At 52.7% G+C, this 21691-nt stretch overlaps 1 protein-coding gene across 6 annotated transcripts in view; it reads right to left on the reverse strand.

Moving 5' to 3' along the window:
• The window catches only part of MROH7 (maestro heat like repeat family member 7), a 56363-nt gene that overhangs the window by 18418 nt on the left and 16254 nt on the right, over nt 1–21691 (reverse strand). For 4 of the 6 annotated variants that reach the window (XM_084785564.1, XM_084785560.1, XM_084785561.1 and 1 more), the window contains 12 exons: nt 17497–17561; nt 14575–14658; nt 13198–13277; nt 12823–12952; nt 11025–11120; nt 10081–10185; nt 9818–9956; nt 6591–6703; nt 5627–5803; nt 5108–5262; nt 2765–2903; nt 2389–2579 (listed from right to left, as the gene is read on the reverse strand). In XM_084785564.1, the coding sequence (XP_084641690.1) occupies nt 2389–2579; nt 2765–2903; nt 5108–5262; nt 5627–5803; nt 6591–6703; nt 9818–9956; nt 10081–10185; nt 11025–11120; nt 12823–12952; nt 13198–13277; nt 14575–14658; nt 17497–17561 (1474 nt within the window). The remainder of the gene's footprint in view (nt 1–2388; nt 2580–2764; nt 2904–5107; nt 5263–5626; nt 5804–6590; nt 6704–9817; nt 9957–10080; nt 10186–11024; nt 11121–12822; nt 12953–13197; nt 13278–14574; nt 14659–17496; nt 17562–21691) is intronic. The other 2 variants (XM_084785563.1, XM_084785565.1) reach the window with 2 other exon arrangements.

Consider the following 21691-nt stretch of genomic DNA (forward strand, 5'->3'; position numbering starts at 1 on the left):
ATCTGCATCAAAGGCCTCTGGCCACACACTGCATCTCCTTGTCCTTCTAAAATATGCTTCTGTAAGTGCGACACACCAGAGGACAAGAAAGGGAAACAGACGAACATGCCAAGTAAAATATTTAACTTTTTGAATGACAAAAAAAAAATCTATAAAATAACACAGGATAAGTGACCAAATTTAATATAAATGACAGAGTAGAGTTAATATTCTTTCATTTTGTTTTGTTTTTTGTTTTTTTGAGACAGGGTCTCTCTGTGTATCCTTGACTGTCCTGGACTCACTTTGTAGACCAGGCTGGCCCCGAACTGACGGCAATCTGCCTGCCTATGCCTCCCAAGTACTGGGATTAAAGGCGTGCGCCACCACTGCCCAGCCAGAGTTAATATTCTTAATACAGTGAGTTCTTACAAATTAATAGGGAAATTAAAATAAAATAACTAATAAAAAAAGCAAATTACTAAGAAAAATCCCCAACAGCCCTATATGAACGGGCAAAGGGCAGGGGCAACTTGCTCACATAAATGGAAATACAAATGCCCTTTAAATCTTGGCACTTGAGAGAGTGTGAGCGGGTGCACACCTTTAATCCTAGCTCTCAGGGAGGCAGATCTCTGTGAGTTCAAGACCCGCCTGATTTATATCAGCCAAGGCTACACAGAGAACCCCTGTCTCAAAAAAAAAAAAAAGAAAGAAAAGAAAAGAAAAAAAAAGAAAGAAAGAAAGAAAAGAAAAAAACCTTGGCTTCTTTCAAATGAGAGAAATGAAAACTAAAACCTCAGTGCATATGTGCACGTGCGCACACACACACACACCCCATCCCAGAACCCAGGATTTGAGGCAGGAGAATCATGACTCCTTTTAAAGACCCTATCTCAAAAAAAAAGAAAAAGAAATCCATTTTTCGCAGATGAGCCAAGTTAGACAAGCTCTGCGATGCACTGCCCCAGAACAGATGTGAGGATGTGGGCACTGGCGCAGGCCACGGCCACTGGTGACAGTTCTCTCTGTACACACCAACAAATGGGACAGCTGAGGAGTTACTACATTTTAATTAATCTGTGAGCATGTGTGTATGTGTGTGTGCATGCGCGCGTGTGTGCGCGTGCGTGTGTGCGCGTGTGTGTGTGTGTGTGCGTGCATGCGCGCGTGTGCGTGCGTGCGTGCGTGCATGCGTGTGTGTGCGCGCGCGTTCCGCAGCATGCGTTCAGAAGTCAGAGACTTGTAAGACCCAGTTCTCTCCTCCCACCACGTGGGTCACGAGGATGGAACTCAGGCTTGATGGCAGCACCTTTATCTGCTGAGCCATCTCATCCACCCTTCATTTAAATTTTCATCACTCGCTGGTCAAGAACACTTCCCGTCATGCCTCTGGACACCATTTTAGTGTTTCCGTGCAGAAGTCCATGATGCTCCACCCTCCCTCCTTTCAGGGGTTCATTCTACGCATACAATTACATACACACAACTACACAAGCGAGCTCACATCAGTGTCATCTGCAATCGCAAAGAGCAAGGAAGTGCCTGAATTAGAAGGAAGGCTGCACCCATGCCAGCGACCGGATTTCTGTATGTAAGGATGCCTGCAGCTGACAAAGTTAAGGAGGCAGCTGTATGTAGGAAGGTCTCCAGGACTTGCTTCATGATAAGAGCAAATTGCACCTGTGTCATCGCTAGCACGTCTGTGAAAACATAGTATAAACCTGTGTGCTTGTCTACACTAACTACCCCTGAAAGGACATGGGGGGAAAATCTGCTTATCTTCTGGGAAAATATCTGGGATAGGGACAGGGAAAAAAGAGCTGATTTTAATGTCCTTTCCCCCCTGCCCCCAGTATGCATACATCATAGTCAATTAATATTTGAGAACACTGGTGGGCCTGTGATACGCGTCTGATACAGCGAGCAAGTCCTCTGGAGGTGGTAGCGGGTAAAGGTCCTCAGACATTTGATTTCTTCACATCATTTGAGCGGAGCGGTGGGATTCAGAGAAGGAGGGGTTTAGAACCAGCCGTGGAACAGCAGTGAGGCTCAAATAACATTGTGTTCCTAGTGGCTAGGGAGGTAGCACAGTTGGCAGAGAACGCTTGCCCAATGTGAACAAAGCCCTAGGTATGATCCATACACCCTATAAACCGGGCATGGTGGTGCACGCCTATGACCCCAGTTACTAGGGAGGAGGTCAAAGAGCCACAGTTTAAGATCGTTCTCAGCTTCATAGCAGGCTTGGGGCTAGCCTGGGCTACACAAAATCCTATTTAAGAGAGAGGTGCTCTACTTCCTCTTCTGGTGCTAAAATCGATGTCTATGAACACTATGTCTGAGGGGCCCTTTGCCGGGTTCCTTCCCACCGCAAGGACAGCAGGGTATAAGAGTGTTGGGGCCTACCATACAGGGACGAAGGTAGGAGGCTGTTTGTCGTCCTTGGCATCCTTTCGAGGAGCCACGCGGCTGGGTAGGTTGAGGCCGATGTGATAATGGACCTGAATAAGCAGGGCCAGGAGCAGCTGAGGGTAGATGCGCCTCACACGGCCCACACAGCTGTTGACGGACAGGACCTCACACAGGCCACTGGCTGCCTAGGGGTGGAGGGGAGGCCAGTGGCTTCACCCAGTCCATCCTCTCAGCACTGTGGGCTGAAGCCTAGCTTATGAGACTGGGACTGGTTCCCTAGAAAGGTTCTGGCAGATGGGGCCCTCCAGGCAAGGTGGGGCTGAGTGGGGCGGAGGAGGAGAAGGCAGGAGGGTAGGTGACCGGTCCTCACCGCCAGGGGCACAATGGAGGCCCGACCTTTCTTGGTCACAGGTTTCTCCTTCAGGCTAGTCAGGAGCAGATCCAGCAGGTCTCGGACGTCACAGCTGGGCTTTCGAAGTATCAGCTGCCTCCACATCTCTGCCCCATTGCTAAGGAGGAAAGAAGATGCTCAGTGGGACCTAGGGCAGGGGCCACCTGATGCCAAATGGTTTCAGAGATGAGGATGCAGTGCCAAGAAAAAGGTATCCATGAGCATGGCCGCGTGAATGGTCCTGAAAACTCTCTCCATGAGGCAGGGGGCTGACAGTGATGGAAAACCTTATTTCCAGGTCTCAGACCAGGTGCTCTGTTCTTGTGTATTCCTGCAGCAGACGCTCACTAGAGCGGGCCTCATGCACTAGGCACTAAGCAGATCGCTGCGGATACAGATGCAGACACTGAAAACCATTCAAAGACCGACTACTCACCCTCTCGAGAGGGTGTTATCCCTGTTTACAGTGCAGAATGGAGGCTCGGAGAGGTAAAAACCATCAGTCCAAAATGCCGCTACTGTTAATGAGCTGTAAGATGTGACCGCATCCAGCACCTCCAAAGCTGCTTCCTGGGAACAGGAGTTGAGACCACAGAGCCCTTTGGGGCCTGCATCTTGCCCTTAGCACAGACTCCAGGAAGCACAACTCCTGGCCTGTTGCAGAAAGCTACCCACACAGGAGGAGCAGCAACACCAGGAGACAGAAATTCCTGCTGTGGGCAGCTGACAGTGAGCTAAAGGGTTAATGAAACCCTTTTGCTTGAATACAGGAAAGTCTGAACCTTCCACTCACTTTGCAGATCTGTTCCCCTGGAAACCCAATAAAGATAGTATTTCAACTGTGTTGCTAGGCAACGTTGCTTATGGTAAAAATGGTCGGGTTTATGGCTGCTTGGTCCACAACATCTGGATGGGGAGGGACTATCGGTTAACTGTAAGAACCAATGGGACAGCTAGAGCATGGAGCTTCCGGGGACTGTGACCCTTGTAGCTGGGACTAGTCTCTAAAGTGATGCAGAAAGCGAGGCTCCTGTAAGAGATGCTGGTCCCTGTGGCTCCCCAGGGCCTCCTTCCCTCCTGGGGAGCTAGCTTCCTGCCCCAGACCTGACACCAGAAGAGGAGGGTGAGGCATGTTGGAAATAAAGGAAATGAGAGCCTTCCTCTCAGGCTCACAGAAGGGACAGCAAGTCAGGGCAGCCCTGGTAATCTAGTGACTGTCAGTGGAGCACAAAAGAAACTCTCTGGGGATGTAGCTCAGTAGGAGAACCCTGAGATAGCAAGGTCCTGGGTTCAAAACCCAGCACTGCAAAAGAAGACGTGGGGGAGGAGGAGTAATTCCAGTACCTGAAAGTGGGAGGCAGGAGGATTGCCGGGAGTTTGTGGCCGGCCTAAGCTACATAATGAGCACTCTCTCCTCTCTCCTCTCTCCTTCTCTCTCCTCTCTCTCTCTCTCTCTCTCTCTCTCTCTCTCTCAATCTCTCTCTCTCTCTCTCTCACACACACACACACACACACACACACACACACACACACACACACACACGAGGGGGGCGCAGTAAAGGGAAGAGGGAGGAGAGAGAGAGAGAGAGAGAGAGAGAGAGAGAGGAGCCACCTCTGGCCTCTGGTGGGCAGTGCAGCTATTATGGCTGACTTCACAGGCTATACAGCTGGCCCTCGCAGGCCCCACTGATCATGACTCTGACTGACCTGTCCCTATAGCACACACCCCTCTCCTCTTGCACACTTCTGCACACACTTCCACATTTACTCAGGAACAACCATGCTAAGTAGTCGCTTTCCTGTTCCATTCATTGAAAGCAGGGATGGGCTGAAAGGCATCGTCCAACAGGCTGAAGGGAGCAAGATGTCACCATCTGGCCAGGCTGGGTATCATCCCAGACAAGGGGCTCCATGGAGGCAGTGGCTGGGAAGCCACCTTCTCACACTGTGGAGCAGTTTTTCTCACTGAAGAAGGGAAGCCCAGAGAGGCCACAGGAGCTCCCTATGCCAGAGCCTACTATTAAAGAAAGAGCCCCAGGCTTTGGAGTCAGCCGGACCTGAGCCTAGATCCTCACTCAAGCAATGCCTAGTGTGTACGGAGGCCAAGAAATGTCTCGCGAGCCTCATTTCCACATCTGTAGAACAGCCTGAGCCAGGAAAGACTCTCTGGATTTTCGGTATAGATCCAGGCACACTCAGAAATGCTTATTGGCTGTCCTAAGTGCCAAAGACTGCATAGAAGGGGCAGAGGAGGGCGGGGCTTCCCTGGACAGGAAGAGTGTCTCAGCCCAGGACTCTCTGAGGTACCAGACTCCTTGGTACCTGTCCAGAGGGAGGGGGCACATGAGCAGGGCCACCACAACTTCAGTCATGAAGGAGCTGGCCAGGAAGGAGATGGGCAGCAGGGCCACCTCACGTGCCCGCGGCTCCTGGATGTGGCTCAGTTGCACGTAGATGCCCTGCATGATTTCCGGGATCTGGAGGCAGCCGTGAGAAGGTGGCAGGAAGACCCATTGGAAAAGCAGAGAGAGACATTGAGGGGCAGGGGAAGATGGGAGAAGGACCCAAAAGATGGGAACTGGGAAGAAAGAGTTGCGAGGGGCCTGCTGCTCCCCTAGGAGTGAGATAGACCACTTTTACTGACCTCCCTGACTCCTACCAAGCCATCTGGGCTCTCTCAGGGGTGGTACATACTCCTTCTTCACCCAGCGCTCAGCCTCAACCCTGTCCACAGGCAGGCGGGCTATCCCAGAATAAGCAGGCTCCCAGGAAGCGGGAGGCCGCCGCCCCCTCCCCCCCAGGCCTGGTGATATCCCAGCTTCTGCCTCCAAGAGGCCTTACCACCTCCAGCGCCCTGTGGCGGTACCACTCCAGCACTGAGCTGAGCGTGACCTCTGAAGCCAGCTGCATCATCTCCCCGGAATCTTTCCCCTGGGTCTCTGAGATGTCCTTCAGGCCTTCCAAGGCTGCTAACAGCAGGTCCCTTACCTGCTGGGGCCCCAGGAAGTCTCCAAATTCCTGAAATATAGGCGGAGAGGTCTTGATGCTGCAAAGTAGGGCTGATCCCCCAAGACATATACAGAGACTCCACCCAACTGGCAGAGAAGGTCAGTGCCAGGTACCACACACATTCTCTAAGGCATGAATGTTAGAGGCATTGGAGAGGAGTCTAGAGCCACAGCCAGGCACCAAGAAGCTCCTAAAGCCAAGGCCCAGGGATCTGAGACCACCTTGACTGGGATAGCAAGTCCCTGTCTTCAAAAGAAGAGAAAGGAAAAGGAAAAGAAAGGAGAAGAGGAGGAGGAAGAGGAGGAGGAGGAAGAGGAGGAGGAGGAGGAGGAGGAGGAGGAGGAGGAGGAGGAGGAGGAAAGCAAGTGGGGAGAATATGTCCTGCACCCAGAATTGGCTGGGATGTACCTGGGAGAAGAAAGTCATGGCCTGGACCAGTGGCTCCCAACCTTCCTAACGCTGTGACCCTTTAATACAGTTCCTCGTGTTGTGGTGACACCCCCAACTATGAAACTATTTCATTGCTACTTCATAACTGTAGTTTTGCTACTGTTATGAATCATAGCTCAAATACCTTTTATGCAGGATAACTGACATGTGACACCGCCCCCCCCCAAAGGGCTCACGACCCGCAGGTTGAGAACCACCGAGCTAGACCACAGAGGAGGAGGGCACCCAGGGAGTCCGTGTGTGGCTGGAGATGGCATCCTGCCTAGGATGCTTCCTAGTGATCTTCCTAGCAGCAAGTCCTTTTGCCTCCCCTCCCGGCCTGGGAGCCTGGACTGCGGGTAGTCACCGCGATGACACGCAGAATGTTCTGGCACGGGCTGACAGGGTTGTAGGGCCCCAGGAAGCGCTTGTTATTCTCATACAGCTCCTTCTTGTTGGTCTCTTCCTTGTCCTTGGTTCCTGCAGGAGAAGGAACCTTCTGAGGAACCCTGACCCGACCACTGCTCTGAACCGTCTGTTAAGTCCACATCACCCACAGGCTAGTGAACATACACAGGTACCCAAATCAAGAAACAACACAAACTGCGTCCTCTCTCAGCACCCAGGGCAACCACTGTTCTGGTTTCTGAACCCCTAGGTAGAGTTCTTTGCTTTTGAGCTTTTCATAAATGGACCCACATAGCATTGTCCCTCGTGTCTGGTTCCACCCTGCAGCACCCGGCATGTGTTCTCAGTCATTCTCCGTGTGGTACCATTTTCTGCCAGCGGGAGGGCCTGCAGTGCGCATGCCCGTCTGCGGTGGGCGGGCCTGCAGTGCGCATGCCCATCTTACTTGGCATGCACCTCTAGCCGCTTCCAGCTCTCCTGAACATCGCTGCAGGGAACATAGCATGTCTCCTGGCGAATATGGCGACTCTTTTGCCAGGGATGTGCCAGGAGAGAGAGCACTGACTCCCAGGAGGCACAGGCTCACCCTCCCAAGATATACAAGACAGTTCCCCAGCCCTGTTTCCACCACAGTGAGAGTTCCCGATGCTCCATTTCTTTCTTTCTTCCTAAGACAGGGTTTCTCTGTGTAGCCCTGGCTGGTCTGGAACTCACTCTGTAGACCAAGGTTGGCCTTGAACTCACAGAGATCCAGCTGCCTCTGCCTCCAGAGTACAGGGATTAAAGGCACGTACCGCGACACCTGCCTCCCTCCCTCAGTCCCGGGATGGAAGTCAGGCCCTGGCCCATGCTAGACAAGCCCTCGAGCCACCGCGTGCCTGTAGCTTTGCGTTACAATTCTTAGTTTGAGTCGCTTCTGTATTGGGGGGGAGGGGGGCGTCATTTTTATTCGGTTGGCTTATTGTTGCTTTTGCCTGAAGTCGTTGAGACACAGGGGTTCACATGATCGAGGCTGGCCTCGGACTCCCTGTGCAGCTGAGGATGGCTCGAACCCTTGATCCTCCTGTCTCCCCACCCCACCCCCACCCCCCACTCCCCCCCAGTGCTGAGAACACAGGTGTGCACCACCACACCTAGCCCACTTCGTTTGCTTTTCGAGGCAGCGGTCTCTAGGCCTGGGCGGCTTCAGACTTCCCGCCCAGGGCTGGGATGGCCGGCATGTGCCATCAGGCCTGACGCCGGCGACAGCATTTGAAAACTGTCCACTGCATTTATCCCCCTGAGTGCTTCTCGTCTGACTTACTCTGTGCTTTGCCTGTGCGTTTTCCCCTATTATCTGTCTCTTGGCAAAGAGCAGATGAGGCAAAGGGAGGGTTTCTAAACTGAATCTCTTGTCCAAGCTGTGTCCCCAGAGCTAGAACAGTGTCTGGCACAGAGGGCCTCCAGATCTTTTGTGAACGGGAACACATTTGGGGACCACACCCTCGCAGAGCCTGGCCTGCGGTCTCGCCTGGATCCACTCAATCTATGCGAACACTGGCCATGAGAAAGGGTCACTGAGGGCGGAGAAAGCGCATAGAGCATGCTATGTCGGCAGGAAGGAGCTGGAACTCTGGGAAGAGGCAGAGCCGGCTCCAGCCCTAGCCTGTGTGCTTTCCACAGACTGCCAACCCAAGCTAATGACATCCTCCTCAAGAGCCACTGTGGCCTGGGGCTCCCCCAAAGAATACAGGGCACTCAGCTCAACCCGAATTGCAGCGGGATGGGTGCATGCTCATGTGCATTGAAAACAACTCATCGTCCACCTGCGGGTCAATTAACCTGGGCTTCCTACATTTTCAGCTATACTATGCCCGTCCCGGTGCTGAGCGACATGGCAGCCTGCCTTTCACACACTACTTAAGGGTCCTGGATGGCTCCAGGTCAGTGGAGGAATCTCAGGAAACATCGCCCCACATGCTAGAAAAGCGTTAGAGCAGGGACCTCAGACACATCCCAGAAGATCAGGGGTCACTAAGAGACGCAAGCCCTCTGACGTGGGGCCCTGAGCTGGTCTCCTCCCATGCACTCTTATGAAGAATAGCATTTAATATTTCAAAAAGCTGTGACTTACACTCTACTACAACCCTGTACGCAAAGGAGGGAATCTAGGCACAAGCCAAGTGCTTGCCCGAGGTTACCCCGGCTGGGAAAGGCGAGAGTCAAGGCCAGGTCTGATATGCAGGCCACTTTCCCTCCAGAGCCAGGGGAATCTAAAAACCCAGCTGAGGTCTCCTGGTTGAGACAGATTCAGGACTAAGCAGAAAGGCAGGAAGGAGGCAGGAGGCTGGAGGCAGCTGACCTGGGTAGTCGTCCTGGGAGCAGCGGGTTCATGCCAGCTCATAGGCTCCCTAAAACCTAATCAGGAATTGCTCTCATGTACAGACTCCAGATTCTAATATAGGACTGGGCCTTCATTAGCTCCTAACGCATACTCACTGAATATGGCCATTTATATGCCAGCCCAGGGCTGGACTCAGAAAGAACAGAGAACCCTGCCTCATCCTTGTAACATTACAGTCTAGTAAGAAAGACAGCCAACAAAAGAAGACATCAGGACCATTATGCCTAGGTACCAGCATGGTACCATCCACATGGTACCATGGGAGGGGAAATTAAGGTTGCAACAATTTGGGAACGTTCAACCAATGGAAGGATAGATTTGTTGCAGGCTGGAGAGATGGCTCAGAGGTTAAGAGCACTCACTGCTCTTCCAGAGGTCCTGAGTTCAATTCCCAGCAACCACAGGGTGGCTCACAACCATCTAGAATGAGATCTGGTGCCCTCTCTGGCCTGCAGGTGTACATGCAGGCAGACCACTGTACATAATAATAAATCTTAAGCAAACAAACAAACAAAAAAAGATTTGTTGCCTACACAGGGCAGCACATGCCGGTAATCCCAGGACTTGAAAAGCCAAGACAGGAGGATTAAAAATTGGGGGCCAGCCCAAGCTGTATAGTAAGACCCTGTCTCAAAAAAAAAAAAAGTTAAAAAATAAAGGCTAGTTTGTATCTCTGCCCTTGGCTCGTTGGAGACAAGGGTTCCACATCAGCTCCCAATCCCCATGTGACCCTTGCTGCACAACCGGACCACCATGCCCCCTTCCCTAGCTGTGCCGCGGCTAGGGATCTGACTTGGCCGTACGTTTTTGGAGGTCCAGGATTGTGTAGAGGATGGTGATGCCGTCCAGAGCCTCTCGGCCAATCTCTTCGTCAGGATCCCCAATGCGAAGAAGGAGCCTCCCCAACAGAAGACCCAGCGCTGGGAACCCCGAGGTCATCTGCTAGTGTGGTAAGCACAGTGAGGAAGTCAGTAGCCACATAGTGCGCAGCAAGCAGACCTGCCCTGACACTAGGTTGTCAGCTCGGAAGAAGCCCCGGAGTGTCCACCCCTTCAGGGACACTCACAAAGAAAGGCAGGGTCGCAAGCGTGTGGTTCAACACGGAGACATTGCTGTTCACAGCCCGTGCGCGCTCATGGGCCTTCCCAGAATTCATCCAGGGCCCTAAGGGCTGAGGGGAAAAGGGAAAGACTCCGCTACCATTGGCTGCTAGCCCCTGCTGCCGGGTGTGTAAGCCAGTAATCTGCCAGAAGCTTCCAGAAGTAAGAAGGCCATAGTCCTCCTCCCCAGTCCTCTGGAGGGTCAATGATGGGCGGGGCTTGGACTGAGAATAGGACTCAGAGCCAGTGAAGAGAAATAAAAGGGGAAGAGAGAGGTAAAGGGTGGCGGGAAGGGGGTGGGGCAAGAGCAATAGATGCACGGAAGCGGGGATGGGCGGGGCGGTGGGGGTGGGGCGGTGAGGCGCGAAGCCTGTGATCCTAAGGAGGCTGAGAAGATCAAAAGCTCAGGGCTATACTGGGCAATTCAGTGAGACAATTTGTACAAATAAACATTTAAAAGGGGGCCATGGGGGCTGGGGAGATAGCTCAGAGGTTAAGAGCACCGTCTGCTCTTCCAGAGTGTCGGGAGTTCAATTCCCAGCAACCACATGATGGCTCACAACAGTCTAGAATAAGATCTGGTGCCCTCTTCTGCCCTGCAGGGGAACAGGCAGGTAAAAACACTGTATACGTAACAAAAAAATAAATCTTTAAAAAAAAAAAAAGTTTAAAAAGGGCTGTGAGTGTAGCTCAGGGTTAAAGCGCTTGCCTAGAAGGTGGGAAGGGGCTTAGGTCTAATTCCCAGTATCACCAAAAACTAAATAAAACGGCACAAAATAAGTCAGGGAAGCAGAGCACTGGCTCAAGATGGCATCCTGAGGTCAAGTCTCCCCTTCGGGGTCCACCTCCCACTTGTATTAAGCCATTTTCCTGTTTCCCTCCCCCTCTTCCCCCTCCCCATGCCCAGCACCTCCAGGACGCTCCTCAGCCCAGCGGGAGTCGGGTCTTGAATAAAGAGGGCATTGAGCAGTTTCTGCAAGGAATCCAAGGTCTGGTGGTAAAGCGCCTGTGGATAGGAGGAGGACTGAGCTGCTGGGGGCTCCCAGCACAGCTGCCAGCCCCGGACACCCCCGGGTGAGTCCCGGGAGGAAGACAGAGCTGCTGGGGGCTCCCAACACCGCTGCCAGCCCCGGACACCCCCAGGTGGGTCTGGGGAGCAGGACACACAAAAGCTGCTTCCCGGCCCCACCTCTGTGCCTCACCTAACGTATACTATTAGGAAAATTACTGCCTCTGTGCAGATTCAAGTTTCTTTGGCAACAAACCGGGGACTAGTGTCCCTAGACTTCCTACCACAGGGGAGGAGAAAGCAGAGGCGTGGCATTTACTGCCTGGCACGAGCCAGACACACGCCTGGTAATTTGAGCGCCCTCCATCACTTTGCCTTCGAGTTGCTTTTCTCATCTTACAAACCCAGGAACACTTGTCCAAGGTCGCAGGGCAAGGGACAAAAAGTACCACAGCCAACTCTCCAAAGACTGTTAAAGCCGGGGAGCTGCCAGGCCAATCTGGCTCTTATTCTCTCAAAAGTGCTCTGCCCCTTGGACGAACTGCTACTTCTAGACCTATGTAGATCCCCAGGTTACCCCCGCCACCCAGTCCTGGGCCATACCACAGTCCTGAAGTTGCTTTCTGAGTACGGGAGATGCTGACCGGTAGTTTCGAACCGCTCTGGGAAGACCCTTCCTTCTTACCTCCTCTCCTTCTACTGGCTTCCCAAGTCTATCCCCTGTGTCGTCATCTTCCCGGCTTCCGGAGTCCACACATTTGGGAGCCAGTAGCCCTTAGGTTTATGCCATCACTACTAAGCCGGCCAACAACCTCCTCCTTCCACCCGACTCTGCAGAGCATTAGGCGCCACTGCCCTCTGCTGGTGATAGTTGTAACTACAGGAGGGCTGCCCGTTCCTTCCACAGGAAGGTCCAGAAGCCAGAGGTGATCTGTCTGTGTGGCCTGACCCCTACCCATTCTACAGCTCGCTTCTCAGAGGTCCTGCCTCACCCTCCAGGCTCCAGCCCCCGAGCCCCTTGTCATCCTGGCAGTTGGCACCTGCTCTGTACAGGTTCTCTTACAGGGAATCACATGCCCCTCCTCACTAAGTCATATCTCTCATCCCACACTCTTGTTGACACCCCATAATTTATGCCTGTAGCACTGACCACCCCTGAGGCTCTGTATTGGCTGGTTCTTTGATGGCGTCCATCTCTTCCCGCCCTCACACTACTACAAGAGCACCACAGTGATGTGGAGTGGGAAATGGTTAAATGCCTGCTGAGCGAAAGGGTGGATGGGCAGCTGGACTGCCTCTCACTGGACCTCCATCTGACCCTAGCTCTGCTTGCGTCCCGCAGCTAAGCCCCACCCTCCACTTGTACCTCCAGGAATAATTCTGCAGAGGCTTAAAGATGCTTGCCGAGCCCTGTTTCTTTGAGGCCCTGTTTCTCCAGGTTTCTGCTCAGCTTTCCCCAGTCTTCCTCCATATGGCCCAGACTTCAGTACTACCCTCCAATCCTGGCTTCTGTCTGCATCCCTGGCACCAGACGGGGCTCACAAGGAGCCGCTACTGCAATAGTTGACACCTTCGCTGAATAGCTAGCAAGCACCTGTTCAGACACACGCCCCCCCCCTCCCCCGCTCGCTCATCACTGTGAGTTGTCCCTTCTGAGGATGTTCCAAACCTAAGGACCCACCAGGAGGGCCCAGCTCACCTGGATGACTTCTGCCTTGGCCTCATTTTTCTCCTGCATGGCCTGCACTGAGGGCAGTGAGAAGACGCTCCGCACACAGGTGCTCACCAGGTCCACCCTCTCCCGTATACTCAGGACAGGCTTGGCGTTACTGGGAGAGACGGGATAGAAGGTGTGGAGCGAGGAAGGGCCCAAGGAAGTAAAGTCGGGGAGAGGGCACCTGACTCAGCTAGGGAGCCCGGCATTAGACCCACAAGAGGAAAGATGAGGTGTGAGCAAGGGTGTGGAAGTAGCACACTCTGCGGGGGCTGGCCAGGGGAGAGGGACAGACCCAGAGTGGACAGAGGTGCGGGAGAAGGGGCAGAGCTTGGAAGAGAGAGCGGAGAGCAGGGATACCTCAGCTGGGCCAGGATCTCCATGGCCTGCCGTCGAGCAGGGCTCAAAAGGGAATCCAGTGGCTCCTCCTGGATCTGTCTCTGGGTGGGGACCACAGAGCCAGTGAGAGCCAGCTGTGGCTGACTTCCAGGCTTAGGCAGCATGCCATGCAGGCCTTTGGCCTGGGCACATACTCCCACTGACGGGTAGGAGAGCCAGCCAGCTTTCTGCCCAGATGAGTCTCACATGCCCAGCTCAAGACCACTAACAATTCTCTATGCCCTGATCTGTGCATCCCATGCAGAGAGCTCCCATAGTTCCCATGGTGACCTTCTGGTGACTGACAGCTGGACGATGCAAATGACCCAAGTAAGAAGCGCCAGGCAAAGCCGTCCAATCAAATTCCTCCAATGCCCTCCTGCTTTTCACTCTGTATCTAATAAACAGTGCAGGTACACACAGTAGGGATTCATTATATCTAATACATGAGGCAGGTACACACAGTAGGGATTCAACTAGCGTTAGTTAAAGTTAAGAATCAAAGGAAGAAACCTCTTTTTTTATATACATTGTGTATGAGCAGATGTGTATACAATGGGTGTGTGTGTGTGTGTGTATGTGTGTGTGTGTTCACATGTAAGCAGAGGCCAGAGGACATCATTCTTCGAGAGCCACACCCCTTGGGTTTTGAGGCAAAGGCTCTCACCAGGATCCAAAGCTGGTCAGTTAGACTAGTCTGTTTGACCAGAGAGCCTGTATTTGTCTCCTCAACATGGTGTGTGTCACCATGACTTCTTTCCGTGCGGGTTCAAACTCAGCATCTCGTTCTTGTGAGGAAACATGGCTGTCTGCGCTAGACCTCCCCCTCCCCCCACCCCCCACCCCAGCCCCTTTCTCTCTGTAAGGATCACAGAGCCACACATGGCTGCACAAGCTTCCGTGTTTATCACTGGCCAGCTCGTCCTAATGGGTAACTAGGAGGAGGCTGCTTTAGGGGGTCCTCTGGAGTTGCCCATCAAGAGGAGGGTCTGGGGCAAGGAATGGGTTGATGACTGCCCTCCGTTTCCCAGACTTCACAATGGACTAGTCACTGGGCTTTGATCTCCCACAAGCAATGATGCAGGCACAATCACACCCATTTGCAAGATGAGGAAACTGAGGCTCAGAGGAGAGAAATAACTTGCTCCTACTCCCTCATGGCCGGTGAGGGCAGTGAGCCTCAAGTCCAAAGTGCCTGCCTCCTGTTCCTGTCCTCTTCCCAACTCCCTCCAGCCATCTCACCAATCAGAGCTCCCGCCCAGTGCCACAGTCCCGCCCATGGTCCCCGTACCACCAGCCATCTCACCAATCAGAGTTCCCGCCCAGTGCCACAGTCCCGCCCATGTTCCCCGCCCATACCATCATCATTATCACCGTTGTCTTCTTTTCTGCACTCATTTCCATGATATTCTGATTCTTCTGGAAAGTGATGATGTTCTCTACCTTCAGGGCCATGGAGACAGACCACTGAGTGAGACTTTCACTGAGTCCTGACCGCCACCATCTGGGCAGCATGCACAGCACCCTCAGCCACCCAGCACCTGCAGGCCACCAAGGTAGCTCTTACCACCCACTCAACCACCCTGGCATCCACCCATGCCTAGGTTTGGTTTCCTGTTGCTGTGATAAAATACTGCAACAAAACCTGCCATAGTGGGGCAAGCCTTTAATCCCAGCACTCAGAAGGCAGAGGCAGGTGGATCTCTGTAAATTCAAGGTCAGCTTTGTCTATGCATAGTGAGTTCCAGGATAGCTAGGGCTACATAGGGAGATCCTGTCACGAAAACAAAACAAAGTAAATAAACAAATATGAATACCCTGGCAAAAGCGGCTTAAGGGAGAAAGGGCTTACTCCAACCCACACACAGTGCAGGGTACAGTCTCATAGTGATAGGGAAGTCACAGGACAGAAGCTTTGGACTAGTGGTCACATGACATCCATAGTCAAGGAGCAGGGAACAAAGAATGCATGTGGTCAGGTGCTCAGCTCAATTTTCCCACTCTGGGACATCCCAGCATTCCCTGCCTAGGGAATGATGCTGCCCACAGTGGGTGGGTATTTCTGCCTCAACTGATGTCAAGATAATCCTTCACAGACATTCACATAGGATCTAGGCAGTCTCTCTTTGAAGCTCTCTTCCCAGGTGATTCTTGATTATATCAAATTGACAATTAAACTATCACAGCCCAAGAGAAGGGACATGTTTCTGCAGCTGGTACATGGGTGGATGAAGATTGGGGAAACATCTCAATGGTGAGGTGGGAAGGATGGCTCCTGAAGTCTGCATTTGGAGGACCAGATGTGAGGTGCTAGAGCACCCACACACACACACACACACTTACTGATCAACTAAAGGAGGACGGAAAGAGTCCATACACCTCAACATGAAATTCTACCCTCGGCAACACTTCTTCTAAGCCTTTTAGTAAATTTTAGTCAGATGGAGGCATTGTGCTACCTGAGAAAAGTAACACGTTAGGCTGGGTCAATCCAATGATCTCATCATTTTAAGGAGGAAGACATGATTGCATGAAATGAATAGCTTGGCATTACACAGTGAAGAAAAAAAGTTAAAAAAAAAAAACAACAACAAAAACCACTTTGGTCTGATACAGAATATGGAAGGTAAAGTTCTTCTCCACTTATCCTGTCAGAGGGCAGGCAGCACCTCCTCAACCTCTGGCTCATCTCACAAGTTGCTCTGGCCACCAGATTGTTGTGAAAGGAAAGTGTGTCTGGGTTTGTCCCAACACACACTTTTCCTTTCTGGAACCCAGATGCCATGCTGGAAGGAACCCAGGGCTTAACTAAGGAGGAACGAGCCATGCAGAGAGCCGAGCCTGGCAAGTAAGAGTCCCCTCCCTTCCCCCCTCCCCCCTCCCCCCCCCAGGTGCTCTGTCTGTACAATGTAGAGCAGATGAACCACCCAGCTGAGCCCAGTCAGACTGCGGCCAGGAGAAGGCAACCCCGCGAATCCTCCCCTCCCCCACATTGGACTGAACTAAGCTGTGCTGGGTTATTGGTTGGAGTTTGGAAACGGGGGAAGCGTGCCGTTTATAATGAACAGTCAGAGGCGGCTGCTCACGTGAGTAGACATTCAGGCTGAATTCTGAACAACAAGGATAAGAGAAAATGTCTGTTTCCCCAGACTAAGAGGTCAAGTTGCTCTTCTGTGCTTGGAGTTGGACTTAGCTTCCAGCACAGGATGGGGGGGGGGGGCTTGCTGAGTGGGGGCCGTGAGCGCCTTCCCTGTACTGGCACTGACCTTGGGTCTGAAGGGTCCTCACCTCAACTTCACTAGGCCCATTCTATAGATGGAGAGAGTGCTCCCGACTCCCAGGCTCACCCACCACATCCACCCTAGTGTCACATCTACCCCTACTGGCCTTCTCTGCTGCCTGATACTCAGTAAAGCTATCTCTAGCCTTTCTGCCCCTTTTAGAGCCCCTCCCACAAGTCACTCGGTTGTTGATGGCTTTTATTGAGAACCTACTATAAGCCAAGCGCTGCTGTGCTTGCTGAGGGCTCCATTGTAAGACAAAGATTCCTGACTTATGGAAGACACTAGTGGGAGAGGCTGCTGGGATTTGAACCTGAAATGTCTCCTACAGGCTCCTGTTTGGGATGCTCCATCCCCAGCTGGTGATGCTATTAGGCGAGGCTGTGCATCCTTTAGGAGGTAAAGCCTGAATGGCAGAAGTCAGTCTCTGGGGGAAGGGTGTCTGGGACACCGTCCACTTCCTGCCTCCCTATGACTGCTTCCTGGTCTTCTGGATATGCGGTATCTGCCACACACGCCCACTGCCACACACCGAGCTGCTCCGCCCTGCCTTCTCTACTGTAATGATGGCTGAAACCCCCTGAAACCGTGAGCCAGAATAAGCCTTTCCTCCCTTAAACCCTTCCGTCCCCCAGGTAGGACGAGGATGCAAACTAAAGTAAGATGGAGGTGATCGAGCATCAAAAGGAGCTGGTGAGCGAGCACGCAGCACCTCAGACAGCTCCTAGTTCCCAGGAGAGAGAAGTTCTGCAGCAGAGGATGGGGGGTGGGGCCGGGGTTGGGGGCAACCCAGGAAAAGTAGGCTGCAGACTGGGTGTGGGACGCATGCCTGTTGTCTTACCACTCGGGAGGCAGAGACAGGAGGATTGCTACAAGCTTGATGTCAGCTGCTCTACGTATTCAAACTCCAGACCAGCTACACACAAGACTGTCTGAAAAGTGGAGGGTGGGGGAGGGGGACGAAGGGGGAGGGAGAGAGGGGGCCAGCCGCTGAGCATACCGGAGCTGTTTTGTTGTCATCCTCTCTCTTCTCTGTCGCGTTGGCCTTCACGTCTTCTGAGGTTCCTGCAAGCCGCAGGTTCAGGGAGAGAGGAGACACTAGAGCATGGGGTCCTCAGGGTAACATGTTCCCATTTCTCCTCTGCCCGCCCCGCCCCCACCCCCTCACCCCTGCCCCCCGCCCCCACCCCCTCACCCCTGCCCCCCGCCCCCACCCCCCTCACCCCTGCCCCCCGCCCCCACCCCCCTCACCCCTGCCCCCCACCCCCATCCCCCTCACCCCTGCCCCCCGCCCCCATCCCCCTCACCCCTGCCCCCCCGCCCCCATCCCCCTCACCCCTGCCCCCCCGCCCCCATCCCCCTCACCCCTGCCCCCCCCGCCCCCATCCCCCTCACCCCTGCCCCCCCCCCGCCCCGCCCCTGGGTCCCTCCACTCCGTAACTCCTTCACCAGACCTGCAAAGCTTGGATAAATGTAAATGAGCTTGTGTCACCACACACACACACACACACACACACACACACACACACACACACCGCTGCCCACCCCGCCCCCAGAATCCTGCAATGAAACTCCACGTCATTAATCTTCCTTTCTACAGTGGTCCTGCCGGGTCAGCCTCCCGGCCCAGCCTACCTCCCCAGCTACTGTTCCTTGCCCGCTCCCTAGGGAGCCCATTTTCCGGCCTCACCGGTGCCTACTGCTCCTGGCCTCAAGAGTACCCCCTCCCCCATAGCTTGTTCCTGTCCTTCAGGACGTAACCCATCCATCGATGGACACTTGCCACAGTGGCTGACTGCTGTTTCCTCAACCCGGACCCCTCACCTTGCTTTGGGTGAAAGAGCGCCTGTCTTTCCAGTAGGTCCCTATTCCAAGCAATTAGGTAAAACCTCACACATTCTCCATTTCGAGGAGGGACGGGTCTGCAGCCCAAGCTTGACCATTATGAGTGTGGCATTCCCCTAACGACAGGGTGCGTGAGAGGTACTTAGTGAGAAGGGCCACTAAAAGCCCCTGTGTAAGGGGACACTGAAGGAGACCGGCTCTCTAGCCATCCGAGGTTAAGGACTCAAAGAAGATCTTGGCTGAACTTCCGGAGGCTGTTGGAGGGTTGGCCAAGGGGACAGAGAGCACAACCAAACAAGACACTCGTTTCTAACGGGGGTGGGGGGGGGCGGACTTCAGGTCGGGGGGAACCTCAAGCAAGGGGGGAACCTCAGGTAGGGGAGGGAATTCAGGCACGGGGGTGGGCTTCAGGCCGAGGGGGGACCTCAGGCGGTAGGGGGGAACCTCAGGTGGGGGGGGAGGTGCGGGGAACACCTCAGGCGATGGGGGGGACCTCAGGCAGGGGAAACCTCAGGCGTGGGGGTGGGGGGGCGAACCTCAGGCAGCCCAATTGTCAGATGGAGGTGAACAACGTCAAAAACCAAAATTGATTTTTAAGCTGCCAGAGCGGGTGCAGTGAGAAAGCCAGTGTGGCTGCCCTGCTCATTCTACCAAGGCTGCTGAATCTCATTATAAGGAACCGCATTCTAGCACGAGCTAGCCCACAACCTTACACGCATGAAGGAAACGAGAGGCAGGAAGCCCAAGGACAGAAGGAGGCAGGCCAGGCCAGACAGAATGACGAGACTCTGACTGGAGCCCGGGCCAGGAGCACAGCGTTGGGAGAGTTGGCCACACTTCAGTAAGGCGTGAGAATTCGGTGAAGCGGCATATAAGTACTAATGCCTTGTTTATGCTTTTTTTTGTAAGAAATGTGCTGAAAATGTAGGGGTGATGGGGTATCATTCGACGTCTTACTAACAAGTAGTTCAGAGGAAAAGAAAGATTTTAATGATTACTTTTGACTATTCTGTGAGCTTTAAAAAAGACTCATGTAAAAAGCATTAAGGGGCTGGAGATGGCTTTGTGGATAGAGCCCTTGCTAAGTTCAGATCCCTAGCACCCACACAGATGCAGGATGAGTACGGTGGCCTGCCAGTAATTCCAGTCTCAGAAGGCAGAGAGGGGTCCCTGGCGTACGCAGGCTGGCTAAGGCTGGCTAAGGCTGGCCACACAGGCAACCTCTGTGTTCAGTTGAGAGTCCCTGATTCAATGAACATGATAAAGAGAAACCAAGAAAGACTCCTGATGTCAGTCTCAGTCATCGAAATGCATGTGTACCCACACACATGTCAACAGGCACACACGTATACATTCACACCCCCCCCACACACACACGTATATGTATACAAAACAAAAATATTTAAAGGGCTGGGGAGATGGTTCAGTTATAAAGTGCCTGCCATACAAACATGAGGATCTGAGTTCAAATTGCTCACAACACACACATGAACACATACATACAATACACATACACATACCCACATGAACACATATGTACAAACACACACACACACACACACACACACACACACACACACATTTTGTGCCTACTCTATGACCACACTGTTCTAGGTGTACCTAATAAAAATGAACAGAGGGTCAGGCATGGTAGCACACACAAGTTAAGGCAAAAGAATCATGACTTTCAAGCTAGCCTGGGCTACATAGCAAAATCCTGTATAAACAAAATGTGTGTGTGTGTGTGTGTGTGTGTGTGTGTGTGTGTTGTATGTGTGTCCCTCCTCCCTTTCTGTCTCCCCCACTGAGTAAAAAAAAACCCAGGCCTTGCCTATGTTATTCAAGTGTCCCATCACCTTTAAATTAAAAATAAAATAAAACCAGGCTTTCCGGCTCATGTGTGTAATCCCAGCATTTGGTGGGCCTGAAGCAGGAGGATGGCTGAAGTCTAAGACCAATCAAGACTTCAAGACTACCGGATGAATTCCAGGATACCCTGGGCTACAGAGTGAGACACTGTCTTGGAGAAAAAGGGGAAGATGGGGAGGGACAGAGGAAGGGAGGGAAAAACAAAAAGTGGGCAAAGGATTCGGAATAGAAGTTTCTCTGGAGAAGACATACGAATGGCCAGTTGGTGTATAAAAAGACCCTCGACATCAGACCCTTCTGCACATCCTGGAAGTTAGCTGTTACTGTGGGTGTACTGGCTGACACAAGCTAAAGTCATCAGAGAGGAAGGAGCCTCAGTTGATGAAATACTCCCAAGAGATCCAATAGTTATCAATGGGGGAGGGCCCAAGCCCATTGTGGGTGGGGCTATCCCTGGCCTGGTGGTCGTGGATTCTATAAGAAAGCAGGCTGAGCAATCCAGTAAGCCGCACCCTACATGGCGGCTGCATCAACTCCTGCCCTGGCTGAGTCCCCGTTCTGACTTCCTTCAATGACAAACAGCAGTGTGGAAGCATAAGCCACATAAACCCTTTCCTCCCCAACTTGCTTTTTTGGCTGTGGTATTTTGAGGTTTTTTTTTTGGGGGGGGGCAGGTGTTGTTGTTGTTGATGGTTTGGTTTGGTTTGGTTTTTTTTTTTAGACAGGGTTTCTCTGTGTAGCCTTGACGTCATAAACTCACTTTGTAGACCAGGCTGGCCTCGAACTCACAGAGACCCCCCTGCTTCTGTCTCCCAAACACTGGGATTAAAGGGGTGCAGCCCCACCGTCTGGCTTGGTCATGGTATTTCATTGCAGCAATAGAACCCCTAAGAAGAATGAATGAAGTGCTGGTCCATGCTACAGTATGAATGAAACTTGAAAACTCTTTGCTGTATTAAGTAAGCCAATCACAAAGAGCCAGAAGCTATATAACCCCTGTATAAAATATACAGACTGGGGATGTAGCTCAGTAGTAGGAAATTTGTCCAACATGTCCAATATCTTGGGTTCAATCCTTAGCACCAAAAATGTATTAGTTAATTTAAAATAAAGTCTTCAAGGCCCAGGTGTAGCATGCTCCTGTGATCCCACACCTGGAAGATAGAGGATTGCAAGTTTAAAGCCAGTGTGAACTAGACAAGACCTTGTCTCAAAATAACAATGGTAGCTGCCTTCCTGAGATGTCCTGCTGGGACCAGGAACATCCAAGTTAGACCCCTCCCTGCCTGCTGGGTCCCCCTGGGTCATACCCAACAGAGGTGAGCAAGTATGCTGTTCCCTGAGCTCCATTGTCAGGCCCAAGGCTCTGCCTGCCTTTCCCAGGAGTCCTGCACCAGGAACATCAAGCCAACGCCAGGGAAAACCAGATGGATAAAGGCCAGATTAAGAACACAATCAGAGGCCAGGTGTGGTGGTGCACA

Source organism: Acomys minous, assembly GCF_964271855.1.
Source record: "Acomys minous genome assembly, chromosome: 6".
Taxonomy (NCBI): Eukaryota; Metazoa; Chordata; class Mammalia; order Rodentia; family Muridae; genus Acomys; species Acomys minous.